The 14,770-nt window shown below is 34.2% G+C and overlaps 1 protein-coding gene across 1 annotated transcript; it reads right to left on the reverse strand.

Annotated features, from left to right (window-relative positions):
- Positions 1 to 7,111: 7,111 nt before the first annotated feature.
- LOC110093172 lies at positions 7,112 to 7,968 on the reverse strand. The gene has a single exon (XM_020817977.2). It carries the CDS (start codon positions 7,874 to 7,876, stop codon positions 7,289 to 7,291), a length of 588 nt encoding a protein of 195 aa, XP_020673636.1. The 5' UTR covers positions 7,877 to 7,968; the 3' UTR covers positions 7,112 to 7,288.
- Positions 7,969 to 14,770: the final 6,802 nt, after the last annotated feature.

Genomic DNA, 14,770 nt, shown 5'->3' on the forward strand with positions numbered 1-14,770 from the left:
GGGCCAGGCCCCGTGGTTTTTCCCCCTTTTTTCAGGGGTTTTCCACGTAAAAACTTTGGTGTCTCTTATGAACACTACACCCTCTCACTTATCTGATTGTGTGCTGGATCTTCGTACAACGCTAAGACGTTAAACTATATATTTCTCTACCGCCGCGAATATTCCAGGACGCAACAATACTAGTTTATTTTCATATGAATTGACGCACAATAGGAACATATGTTATTCCAATGAATTCCTATATTTTAGAATTGCATGATGTGGAGTTCAAATTCATATCGAATTGAACTCTATGCATAAAAAGTGATTTGATAGTTATTATAATAAAATTTTAAACTAATATATATTTCAATTCCATTATATATATTGTACTTTAGGGGTAAGAAGACATGAGAAATTTCCAATTAAGGATTTACTTATTAGTTTTAAATTATGGACTATGGACGGTTGAGCCAAAAGAGAAAACTTTGACATAACAAGAAAAGAAGAAGCTCACTTGTTATTCTTTGAGTGTTTTGAGAAGGGAAACATATGGAGTTTTTGGTAGGGGTATGTATTGGTTGATCTCAATGACTTATTTTATGAATACGTTGGATTAATTGATTCGGTTATAAAATTTAGAAAATTGAATGACCAAATCATTTTATTAAATAAAGCTATATCTAGCCAAACTTAATTTGGTCAACTTGGTTCTGTTTAGGATGAACTAAAATGAATTTAGCTTTAATAATAAACTTAAGGTTTATTTTGGATAGCTGAAATTTTTTATAAAATTGATTATGAAGTTGTTGTGACGAAAACAGGTTAGCTACTATAATTATTAAAAATATTCTTTCATCACATAAATTTTATAAAAACAGTAAGAAAATAATAATTAAGTAAATATGATTTCTTTTAAAAAAATCAAAGCAACAGGAAAGTTATCTCATACATAATATATTAAGAAGAATATCAAAATATCTTTTTGAAAATTATAAGTTTGATGTATGAAATAAACAGTATCCATATTAACATCTGTTACTTATTTATTTATATGATTTTATTAATTTAGAATTTAAATTTAGTTTGAACGAATTTTTAAAAGTAAATCCTACCCAATGACCAAAATCCATAAAATGTCAATATTATAATTAATAGCCTAATTGATACTTCAGCAATTGAATTAATAGCCTAAATGAAATTTTTTGAATTGATCTAAAGAACGCTGTCCCTTCATTATTTATGTCAATAAAGGCAAATATGAGGCCTTTGTGAAGAGATAAGCTTTGCAACTTTGGCATATGACTAGCTGCCAAAAAAGGCAGTGTAGGGGGAGTAGATTTCAGTATGGGTTAGATTCTCTGCAGTCATGGCCAGGGTGGAAAATAGGGATGGAGAGTAGGGGAAATTATTGGTTAAGTTATCGGATGTATTCGGAGCCCAATGAAAATGCGTCACATCATCTTTTATTCGGTACTTAGCTTGGTACTGAGCAGTACCAAACAGTACCGAGCTCAATACTTCTCAGTACTGTGAATACCGAACATAAGCTGTGTCCGGTGACCTGACCCAATAATTTCCCGAGAATTAGAGAACCAACCACCGAAGAACGGTAGGTGAGCCGTAGTGAGGGAAAGAGCACATTTAGGAGAAAGAGGATAACTGCAAGTAAGTTCACATGTTCTCATCATATATCTATACTATTATTTAAAATTGGCCTATAATTTTAGAAAGAAAATCAGTATGGGTGTAAATGAGTTGAATATTTATTTAATTGAGCTAAATTTGTTTCTTTTTTACTAAGCTTGAGTTCATTTGAAATTAAGCTAAATTTGTTTTAAATTAATTAAGCAATCGAACGAGCTTATGAGTCGAGCTAAGTTGAGCTTGGACTCGTTACTTGATAAGCTAAACTTGTGTACTCGTTAACGAGTCGGCCTTGAGCCAACTTGACTTACTTATACCCCTAATAGCAAGTACCTTTCCAGTCAAATATGTCTCCTTGGAATTGGACCATGCTCAAGTTCTCATGGGCCAAGGCTCTTTGCCTTCTGTTTTTAGGAAAACTAAAAAAGCTTTTATGGAGATTACAAGTAGGATAGCGATGAAGAGGGAATGCATGCATTTGATGAATGTTATAGTTAAGAAAGATCTTTCGTATCAGAAGACATTGATGTTTATTGATGTAATGGATGATCGAGAAGCCAAATTTTGCTTGCTCCACAGCATGCATTGCATATCACATGTGTTGAAGATGTGATGATATTTTACTTTCCTTCTTTTGATTTGGTAGAAAAATTGAACTTTGTATAGCTTTCACTACTATCGATCTCAAGCTTTATTTTACTTCAATCGCAAAGTTCATAGAAATACAAAATAGCATCTTAATGATTCGAAGGCATTTGTTAGTGTCAAAAAGGATTTTTCGGTCAGGTTTGTGTCCAACTCAAAAAAGACCCATTATCAATTGGTTCAACACAAACTTGAAATGATATGAGAAAACGGGTTACAAATTCAGACCCGAACCCAATCCGATTTGGATCCGGGTCGACCCGCCACCACCCACTAACCCATTTTTTTATAATTGTTTTTTTTTTCTACTAAGCCCGCAATGCGCTTCTTCAATAAAATCCTTAAATTAGAGATGGACAACATGCTTCTTCCACCAAAATCAAATCTCGTTTCTCGGCCGCAGACCCGAATAGCGAATGGTAAAGGCGTTAATGGGCTTATTCGAGCAAAACCATAAATAGGTTCAATTTCGGTCAAAATAGAGTTAATTTCAGCTTGGCGGGCTGACCTGAACTTGATCCGTTTTTTAAACGGATCGAATTTTCAGATGCAAATCTGACCCGATTGTTAAACCAGTCAATCTGAACCCAAAATTTTTAAATCGAGCTCGAATCTGGTCCATTTTTTTACATCCCTCTAAAAGGGTGGCTTGCTAGACATAAAAAAGCTTCTATTTTATTATTTTTTGTGATTAAAAAAATTATTTTAGAAGACTATTTTAAAACTACTCTCACGTGTGCGTCGACGAGGCATGTGAGGTAGTGCACAGGACAGGCAAATAGAAAACGCCACCATCACGTGCGCCGTTCAGGCACGTGAGATAGCCTTCGTAAAGTCGCTTTTTCTCATTGGCCTCTTTTGTTTCCTATCACGCAGTCATTACTCATTACACCCAATTTAACGGCCAAGATTTCATGCTGACCCGCATTATCTTCCACAGATGCCCAAAGGCCAAAGCCTTTCCGTTGGCGACATCACGTGTAACCACCATGTTTACATCAATGTATTTTATTATCATTAAATATATTGGTGGAAGGTCATATCTATGCATTTATTATTAGAAATTAATCTTACTATTAAGGGGCAACTACAATAGTTCAATTTCTATTTCTGTCAATTATAATTAGTATTTGGGTGTAAGCTATTCCGAATGATATTAAAAAAAGGGGTTTTTACATACCTAACACTTAAAACTTCTCTATTTACTTATCTAACACCTAAACCTTACTATTTACTTTTATATCACCTAAAAGTTTTATCCCTCATCAAATATAGCACTCCGTTTATCTCATGTGAAAATCAAACCCCGAAAGCTATATTTCTGAGATGTTTGCTTCGCTGTCGCCTCATTCTAACTCCGACGCGACCTCCGGCGAAATCGATTTAGTGATCCTGCAGCGACCTGAACTAGATAGTTCAAACCTCCTGCTCGATATCACGCGCGGCATCTCAGAATCAAGACTGATCAAATTGGTCGAATTGAGATCGCTCCACCGGCTCCGAAAACGACTTGGGAAACGAGTATCCGGTGTTTGAAGTTGTGTTGCGGCGCCGCCTGCTTGCCGAAGGCGGCCAATTTCAGCCTCTTCGCCCAGCGAAAGCTGGACCTCGGGCCGCCGGTTGGGGAGTGCTCGCGCTCGATGTTGAGACCGGAATCGATGCCCTCTTCCACAATTTCGGCTGCGGGCAGGCTTGTCGTGTCGCAGAGGCAACGTGAACTGGCGAAGTATTTGAAGAAAGCCATGTCGTGATATCTAGCGACGAAGAAGAAGGTTTTGTATCTAGGTTTGTTGTTACGAGCGGCTTATAATCAATTAAAAAGGGTGTTGGAATTGGTTTTTGTCTGCTTGTGATTGCTTCATACGTTTGATGTTCTTCTGAGGTGGCTTTTGGCAGCTTCTACCTCTATTTCAATTTGATGGGTGCTTCCTTATTTATTTACAGAAATGTCGATTAAACGATTAAAAGAAATGGCGATTCAGATGGAGCTTCGCACGAAATGTCTACTGTGTCGGAGAAGATGAGGGGATTCAAACGCAAGAAAGGGAGCTGCTCTTCGAATGTATTCGCACAAGATTCCGACGCGAAATATGCTTTCGGGGTTGGTTTTGATGGGAGAGAAAAGGAGTGCTATATTTGATGAGTTATAGGGCTTTTAGGTGGTAGAAGAGTAAATATTAAAGTTTTGATGTTACATAAGTAAATAGAGAAGTTTTAAGTATTAGGTATGTAAAAAACCCTAAAAAAAATCAACTAAATCTTAAAGTATTTATAATATTTTTGTGAGATACTAACTCTTTATAAGATTATAGCCTATTTGAGACGGCCATCATTGTTTATGTAATTAGATGCTGTTTGATAAAAGTTGTTCATAATTTTGCCTTTAGACAGTTATTCCATTTTTATTTTATTACAATGTTTTTTATTTTATTTGAAAAAGTTGCGTAGGTAGAAGTTATTTTATTCAATAGATCTACTACTGTTGTAGTTATAAATTTTTTTATCATTTATAATATATTTAATATGTTATCAAAAATCATCTTCATTAGGCACGAATCTTGAAGTATATATAAATTGAAAATTTTCAAAATTGAATTCATTACCATCTGAACTCTATTTTCTACAAACTTATAATTAAATTAGATGTCTCCGTAAGACGAACCTAACGACACCAAAATGAGTCCAATCTGAGCCCAAATCATGAGAACGAAGCATATTTGAAAACTTCAAAGTGTTAATTAGATGATGAAATTATATCAAACTATGATATGCTTATAGTTAAATCAACTGGCTCGACGAGCAAATCCAACAAGCTCTAGATTGCTTAATTCTGATATCATTAAAACACTTAAATGCTCTATGATTGAAGAAATCGATATGGGCCGTCTGATGAAGCACTTAGAATTTATCCTTGATCTTTTTCATATTTACAGAGCATGCTACTATAAAAAAACTTATAAATAGACCCGCACTTTCCACATGAAGGGGGCTAGGATATGTGGAAGCTATAACCTCGGGATAGAAACTCATGAGAGCTCTTGGGCTTGAATAATCCCAGAGCTCCAACCCCGGTGAACCCTCACCACCAGGCCATTGATCCTGCATATAGGCCCAACCATCGATGTTGCACCTTCGTCTGGCAGCCACCGCCAAGGCTTTGTCCGAGCATCGTTGCTCGACTATTGCAATCCCTTGGACCTCCATCACATGTCGATTACAATCCCTCTGATCTTTTTTGTCTGTCAACTATGGTCCATCTAAACACCGTTACATGTCTATAGTCCCTCTAACCACTATCTCCCACAAACTACGGTCCCTCTTACATTCATCCTCGTTTACTATGATCCTTTAGACATTTGTCGTCCACCAACTACAATCATTCACCTTCGTCACATGTTAACTATGGTACCTTCAACCACTGTTTCCCGCTAAATACTATTAGGCAATGCCCCATGGTTTTTCCCCTATTCAAGAGTTTTCATGTAAAAATTTGGATGCTTTCTATGACTATTGGACATTTTTCTCTAATTTTTCTGTGTTAAATATTCATATAAAATTAGGACGAAAACTTTCTCTCTACCGTCGCGAATATTCTAGGACGCAAGAATACTAATAATAATTTTTCAAAAAAATCATAATTTTTTATAGCTACTTTTAGCATTTAATTGTAATGAGGAGAGAAATCATATATAATCAAAGCCCACCCTCAAAATTGAGTTTTACTTAAAACGAAAGCAATTTCAAAAATTTGCCTCCATAAGGAAATTTTTTTTTTTCATGTCTTAAAAAGTTTTTCCCACATCCAGTGTAGATCCAATTCAACCAAGAAAGCTCAATCACTTGTTGTTTCTCGTGAGCATTATTTCTTCTATCTCATTAATGCATTGTTGAACTACTGCTTGGACCCCACCTCACCTATAACCCCACTAAAATCCCCCATCATTTGGGCTTCTTTGAAGGTTTGTCATCAATTTTGCACGCAAAAGTAAAACTGATTTCGCCCCTAATTGGAATTTACCAAAATGAAACTTTAGTTATGAAGCATCCACGAAAAAAAATTATTATTTTTTAACACTATTATTGTTGCGTCCTGGGACTATAAGCTTGCTGAAATCGGACTTCGGATGCTCCCGAAATTAAATTTTAAAGTTTCCAACTAGCTTTTTCTCTCGAGATTCGCGTCCGATCAAGATAATTTTTACATGGCGTATCAATTATGATATTATATTTTTTTATAAAAAATTAAATTTTAAAAATAACTTTTTTTACCTATCACAATAAAAAGCTAATCAACATTTTTTTTCTTTTAAAAAAATTACATATTGAAACATAAATTTAATATTGACATGATACATTCTTAAAACTTCAGCAACTTCCAATAAAATCATCCGGCCCAATGAAAAAAAAAAAAATATTTAAAAGAATAATGAAATCAGAGTCAAGTAGAAATATTAAAATGATGTGTAAAATAAAATTATATGAAATTTATCCCAAACATACCCTTAGGCCTTCAGTTGAGGAAAAGGTTAAAATTATATCGCGGATGGCCAAAATTAGGCTCAAACAAAACAGACGATTAGGACTAATGCTGTGTCAATTTTCTGGACTTAATTTGAGTTTGTTCCAAGAAAAAAAAATTGCAAAGAATTTCTGATACAAAGTACATTAATCTTTAAAATGTTAAATTTATTTTAAATTTTATATTATATAGATATATTGAATTACCTTAATCTTAATATAAACATAAAATTTTCGAAGCCCATCTCCACTTAAATTTTGGGATATTTTGAAATAGTTTATGGGAAGAAACAAATATGCGATGAACGATGACAAAGCTAAATAACAAAACTAAATTTTTAATTCATAACACGAATAAACATTAGTTTCTGTACAAAATAAAGAAAAAAAAAAGTAAGCTCCTCTGAGCAGTCTAAACCTTGAGAAAAAAAGTACTTGAAAAACTATCTTCATAAAAATTTATTTTCTTCTTGGTTTTTACTTACTAAATTCCAACCGATCATGCCCTGTAGAAAGGGGATCGCTCCTGAACTACCTTAGCAGACTTCCTGTGCCGGAAAACCTTAGTTGGGCTTGGAAAGAGCCAATTCCATCCCTTATTCCTTCCTTCTCCTCTCTCACCGCCACGGAAATCCTGACAACTCGTCACAGCCACCGAGCTCGATCTTACAAACTTTTCCGGCGCCATTACCTCATCAACCCTCCGAATCGCACCCTTAGAGAAAGGCCAAAACGCAGCCCAACGCCGTACTCTGATACGAACCTCCTCATCGGCGACTTCCGATCTCGGTCGGATAAAAGTAAATGCTGCAGATCTGGATCGCCGGAAGGCTGGTTCGCCGTCGATTAGGCTTCCGATACGACCAACGCCGCCGAAGCTGGATCTCGGGGGGTCGAGTGAGGAGATGGAGGAGAAGGAGGAAGAAGACGACGGAAGGCAAGCGCAAGGACGTAGATGGGCGCAGTCCGGACAGAGAAGGAGGAGGCGATCGCGAAGGCAGTTGGGGCAAACGCCATGGCGATTCTTGAGCGGGTGCTTCTGACATTTCCACAGCCGCTCCTCGTCGTAGAGATATGCATCTTCCATGGCTTCAGATCCCCTTGCTTGTCTGCCGTCGGATTGAACTCTCTCTATCTCTCTCTCTCTGCGGGGTTCGAGTGGGGCGTCGCAGACGTGCGTTAGTGCGCGTTCTTGGGACTCGGGAAGTCTTATAAATGTAGCAGTTACTGAACCGAGAATTTACCGCGTTTAATGGAATAGGATTTGAGGAAATTACAGTGTGAATGGATTGCGGTTCTTATGAGCAGTCCCATCGATCTGACGTTTGAGATTTCGCCGGATATTTTGCTTTCGTGGCACGCTTGCACGGTGTTATGAACGAATGGGTGCGGTTGTGACTTATGAGTGCGAGTGAGTGGAGCAACTTGCGAGTGTGTGAAGGAACTGGGCGTAGTTGAAACTGTAAAATGAACCTGAGGAACAGGAGAACGGTAATACTTGACCACACGTAACTAATAAGTTTTTTACTGTGTTGTGATGGTGGTTGATTGATGAGACGGTAATCGGCTCACGCGTTGTGCGCCGGTAGGGTCATTTTGGTCTTTTAAATTCTTTTCCACAATAATTTAGGACTAATTGGACATAGTGTCTTCTCGTTTAAAATCACATTGTCAACGAAAAAAGGGAAAAATTATTAGGTGCGAAGTGCAGACGGGGTGAGAATCGTCTGCACAGACACAAGATACCGAGCGGTACCCAGTGGTACCGAGTGGTACCGAACGGTACCAAACGCGATTTTATACTAGCGTGCGGATGGTTCTCCTGTCCGCACTCCGCACCTAATAATTTTCTCAAAGGAGGGATGATGATGCATTCTTTCGATATTATAAACATCATTTGCAAGGCAAAAATAATTGATAGAATTTACAATTCCTCATTTTCTCTTTGCTAATTGGACTTATACTTATTATGGCTCAATCTATGTTCTAATCATACAAATTATTTCCTATTTATGAAAATCAATTGATTTTATTGTTATAATTTAAGAGCTAAATATTGTTTTAAAAATCGAGTCGGCCTGATAGGTTCAACCTTGATTTAATCGTGAACCAGTCATGTTAACGGTCCGATCAAATTTGAAAACCATATTTATATCAAACCGGCTCGAGTAGGTTTGAACCGCTAGTTCAACTTGAAAGTCGTCTAACCATTCTCAGCTTGATAGAATTGGCTGGTTCTAACGCATAATATTTTTTTTAGAAACCTTACAAAATTATTGCTTTAATTATAATTATAAATGACAACTGATTGTTTCATATTTGTAATTATTTTGTTGAATGATCATGCACACGAAATATTCATAATATGATAATTACCAATACTAGCACATATTCTCTAGTTTCACCAAGACTATTTGTTCATAAAAAGTGCTTTTATGAATTTCATGAGCGAGTCCCAAATATGAATTAACACATGTTAATTTGACTTAAAAGATTTGGCATAAAAAATATATCTTTTTGTTGGAAAATTATGCAAAATAATCTTAGGACAAAAACTAAAAAGATTTGGCATGGCATTATGATGGCAACTTCTTGCATGTCACAACATTTGCAACAATAGAAAGAGAGTTTATTGTCTTTACATTTATACAAAGACCCAACACATGCAAATTAGAAAATAATATAATAATCATAAGAGACCAATTTTACAAGAAAAAGTGAAAAACTCAAAAAAAAGGGAGCCTAATCAATTTAAAATGATTACACAAGTTTTTATTATGATTGCAAATAATGCCTAATACATATTTTAAAAACCAGCTCGATCAAGCATGAATCTTAATCATAACTAAATTGGAAGCTTCTTAAATCAAATTAATGATAATCTAAAATCAGATTTCTACAAACTTATAGCTAATAGGAGTAAACAAATTGAAACAAACAAGAAAAGAAAATTAATAGAGAAAGAACTCTTGAATTTAACATGAAAAAACACAAAAATGAGAAAAAAAAAATCATGGAACCACACTACATTAAAAAATTCACTATGAAAATGGGAGAAATTCTATAAATCTTCAACTCTCTCTCTCTTCTCAATCATATCCGCTATATTAAGACGAATATTCGAAAGAGTTACACTGTGTAATTGGTTATAACACTTAACTAAAAATAAGGAGAAAATGACGTGGAATATGGCTCAAGGGAAAGTAAACAAAAATAAGTTTCTCAAAGTACTAGAAACCAAAGCAAAGAGTATATTGACTTCTTCTACCTTCGTATAGTTCCAGGTAGTATACTATATTGAGTATCATCGTCCTACTATGTTAAGTATGACAAATACAAATGTTTTGGTATAGCCTCTATAGCACAAACGAAATAACTGACATAAATAGTGGAATATGTAGTGTAATGAAATAAGGACTACTTAGCTTGAGGTGAGATGATTTACATAAGAGAATTGACCCAATTGACTCGCAACACTATGGTGTTGTACCCACAACACCTCATCGTTGTACTCGCGGTGACTTGGCATTGCCTCTTTTGTCTCAAAATAGGTCTATAACATCATTGTGCTATGATTATACTACTGTGTCACTAAATTCACAATATCATTATATTGAGTTCTTTGTCCTATAACTGAGTCCACAACACCACACTATATTTACAAAATTACAGTGTTGTAAGGACAAAAGGAAAAAAAGAAAAAGAAAAAGAAGTTCTTGAGCTTCGTCCCTAAACCCTTGAGCAGGGGCAATGTGCCCCTGACAACCCCATAGTGAGCTCCTCGTTGAGCTCGATCGATTAAATTGTGATATGAATTGGCAATGCAACCCGATTGATTATCACAATTAGATCCCACAAGAACTAACAATAATCGTACTAATCAGCTCGATGAGACATATCCAATGACACTAGGTGGTCCAATCCAAATCCGAATGAGCCCATATCAAGCACTTGAAGTGTAATTGAAAACTTTAGAATATTATTGGCGAACCTTTGATCTTTCCGTTATTGTTTAGAATATTTTAAATATGATTCAATTACTTGGTTTGTGTTTATTTGGGCAGATCAAATCATTTATGGTGTCAATATTTTTATCACGTAAGACATTCGGTTCGACTATAACTTTTTTAATTTGGAGTTTGAATAGTTTTAAATTTAATTCCAAAATCTTTTAAGTTAAATTTCTGATCAATTACATTGTATAAATATAAAGTTTTAATATAAATTCAGAACTTAATAGCTAACGCTGTGACTGTACTGTTCTGATTAGCTGATATCCATCATATAAATATATTTTGGCTGACTTAGATTAAATCCAACAAAAATTAGATTGATTTAATACCACCGGTTCAAAGTAATTTGCTTTATTAAAATTTAATAATCACGCATTCTATTAAGTGCTATGATAATTGAAGAAGATTTAACCCCGAACACAGCAATCTTGAATAGAAAAATGCATTAATCACACTGTCCCTACAGAAGAAAAAAAGAGGCATTAGTACTTAATATATCGACAAAAGGATATATTAATACTGTATTTGGTGGTTCCTCTGCTCCTAGCACGCTTTGTGGTCGGCATGAGCCACATCCGCGACTAGTTCCCATCACGGCGATACGGCTGAGTCAGAGTTTTTTTTTTTAAATGGGAATATAAATGGGTTGTTTTAATAGTATCATTGATATTCATAATAGATATTTATAATTATATTTTAAAGATTTTTAAGGGGATATAAATTAAAAGTTTTTTTTTATAAAACTATATTTATATAAATAGAGATAAATGATTCATAAGAATATTTTCAATTTTTGACCTTTTTTTATATAAAAGAATATATTATTCTGATTCTAGAGTATCCTTGGAATTATTTATTAAATAAATTTATAATCAACTATTATTGCCCTAATCAGGCTTCCTAAAAACTTTGCTATATAGAAATTTAAATGATATTATTCTTGATAATAAGTGAATTGTACATCAAATTATTCAAATTTGTTCATTTATCAATTTATATAAATATTCAGACTTGTTAAACTACTTAATTAAATGATTACGAAAGAATTGCAATGCTCCAAAATATGATTAGCTTGTTAAGTGCATTGAATCTTTTGTAGCCCTCTGTATATATCATTGAAGTCTATGTTAATTATAAAACTTTTCTCAATTAAAAAAAATAATTATTGCATGTTAGAAAATTGACATTGATAGAAAGATAATCGCACAAAGATCTTGCATACACGCCACTAAAAGAGTTAATAAGAGATACAAGAGTATTTATATGAAATTCTCAAAAAAGAAAAATATTGTAGGACCTTGTTTGGATGAAATGATCCACTATGTAAGTAAAACTATAGAGGATTTTTCCTCTCTTAAATTGAAGAATAATAAATTACAAAGTTGTGAACTCAAGCTTGATCTCCTATGTGGATCCCAGGGCGTGACATAAAGTTTCCACCTACTAACATCTGATATTTATAATCGACCTTCATCAACACACTCGACTGACTAGCATTGATGCTCGATGCAATCAGCAGTATCAAATAATACTGATATCCACTAGCTCTCATTATCAAACAATATTGACATCCATCGCTAATAGGTTTTAACACTTTTTCTTTTTCCTTGTAATCCCTATTTTTCTTTAAATGACATCATTGTGACTTTTAGCCTACATAGTGCAATTATTTTGACATGGCCACATCATGAGATTCCCCCCTATCAAATATATGTTTTATTTAGATAATAATATATATGTCAAATAATACTACCAATATCATATATCTAAATATATTTTGAATCTCCATCATAAGTCTACAATTACATAGCAAAATATTTAATTTACATATTGTTTTTTCAGACCATAATTAGCATTTAAATAGTGACAAAATCCTGAATGCTAATCTACATTTAATGATAAAGTAAATGGTAGGTGGGCAGAGTCTTGGAGTGGAAGCAAGCATCACGCTGCCATTGATTTCCTGTAGCAAATAAGCTGTGAACACGTTCACTGATTCTGGTTGACGTCATCCTATTTAGTGAAGAAAGATTTTCTTGTTAGCTGAAACTGGATTTGGTAATTATAAAAGACAAGTCTAGAGATAATCTACAATGGTTGTTGCTTTGCGCTATAATTTATTATTTATTTATTATTATTATTTTAAGTTCTTCACTTCCACCCATCATTTAGCTTGGAAGGGAAGCTCCGTCGGTAATTGAACGGTTGGAACCTTATTTCTTATAATGTGATATGATTAATTAATACTTTTCCGCTCAATCATATTACATGTGGAAATCATTTATTTTGATTTGATATATATGACGTCTCTATAGATCATTATTTCATCATTTATCTTGATTTAAGTTATCTATATTTTAGCGTATTATTTTGATGATCTAAGATATTATGGGGGTTTTTAATTAATATCTGTATTGCTTGATTTTTTTTGGCTGGTATCTTTTATTCATTTTTGGATGACCCAAGCCTGATAATCAGGTGGCGGACTGAGTTTTATGTTCAGACTATTAGGTCCTTATGATTATTATAGTTCTATGACTGTATTTTTGTTCTTACTGGCCTTTTTGTGTGCTTTGGCCTTGGGTTGTAATGGTCTTTTTTAATTCTAATAAAAATTGCTTTTATTAAATTAAAAAAAGTAATTATGGGAGTTTTATATATTTAGGTCATGATATCATCAACTATCAAGCATGGATCTAAGCCTGCAAGATATTCATGTTCAAGTAGACCTTGGTTAGAACAAACAATCGGTTTTGTTCAAGATATTTTTGGTATGATGCTTATAGCATGAAACATATAGTTGACTCAGTGAGTCCAATTGCAATTTTATTTTGGGTCTGTCTTAATAAATAATTTGCGATGAATAATATCAATTTAATGCATTTATGTTAGTTAGATACCATGCCATATGATCAAATATTACCAAGAAATTTATAACATATATATCTATAATTATTTGCATTAAATAAATTCCTTTACAGTTTAATATGATTTTACCATTTTATATTCTCTTACAGAATTTTCCAGCAATTATGTGTACAATTAATGTTACTTAAACTCATTTACTAAATTTAATATGATTACGTAAAATCTGTATTTTGCATACTTTTTTTTTGGCTATTGAGGCTCAAAATGGTATGAACCAGCAGTTTTAAAACTCGAATTTTATCTATTTAGGAATGCTTTAATACTTTTCCTATTTAAAAATAAAAAATATCTACATGAAAATAGTGATTTTTAAAACAAGTTATTTTTGGCTTTTCGGGAGCTGCTCTAAGATCCTCAAGATAACTATCAGGTAGGGATTAATTACTCTGTGTGGACATCGAATACGGTTCTGAGATCAACCAGAATGTGCCACGTCACCCGTTGCTTGGTATCACGGCTCAGTACTACTAACGTGGAACATTCAGTTGCTCTTCGGACGGAGTTTTGGGTTTAGTCTCCGCACAGAATAATTTCTCGCATGCAGGGATGTCAAAATATGGTCACAAGTCATGTTCATGTCCAATCCAGAACTGACCTGACATTGTTCAACTCGGCCCGAACCAGATCATTTTTTACAAACAGGTTAATTTTTGGGACCCGTATGAGTCAACCTGAACTCAACCCACTTCGAATATGTTTTACATTAACATTATCTTTGATTGTATCTTTAGTCTAAGAAAAATAAGATATATTCCACGCTTTACTAAGAAATAACATATAATTCGTACGCATTTGACTAATCTTTTATTATCTTTAAGAAAAAAAATCAAACCTTGGAACTCGGACTCCTCCCTTTGTTATAAAATCCACATGGAGATGAAGCTTGTTTTAGGTGCCGATTAAGTAATAATAAATGAAACACAAAATCTTTTATTATCTTTCTTAATTTAGGTTCTTTTTGCCTGTATGCGATGTTCTGATGATTTGAACGCTGATGGAGGATTCTTCTTGATGATGATGCTTGAGAGTCTAACTGGCGG

Source organism: Dendrobium catenatum, unplaced genomic scaffold (assembly GCF_001605985.2).
Source record: "Dendrobium catenatum unplaced genomic scaffold, ASM160598v2 fragScaff_scaffold_963, whole genome shotgun sequence".
Lineage (NCBI taxonomy): Eukaryota > Viridiplantae > Streptophyta > Magnoliopsida > Asparagales > Orchidaceae > Dendrobium > Dendrobium catenatum.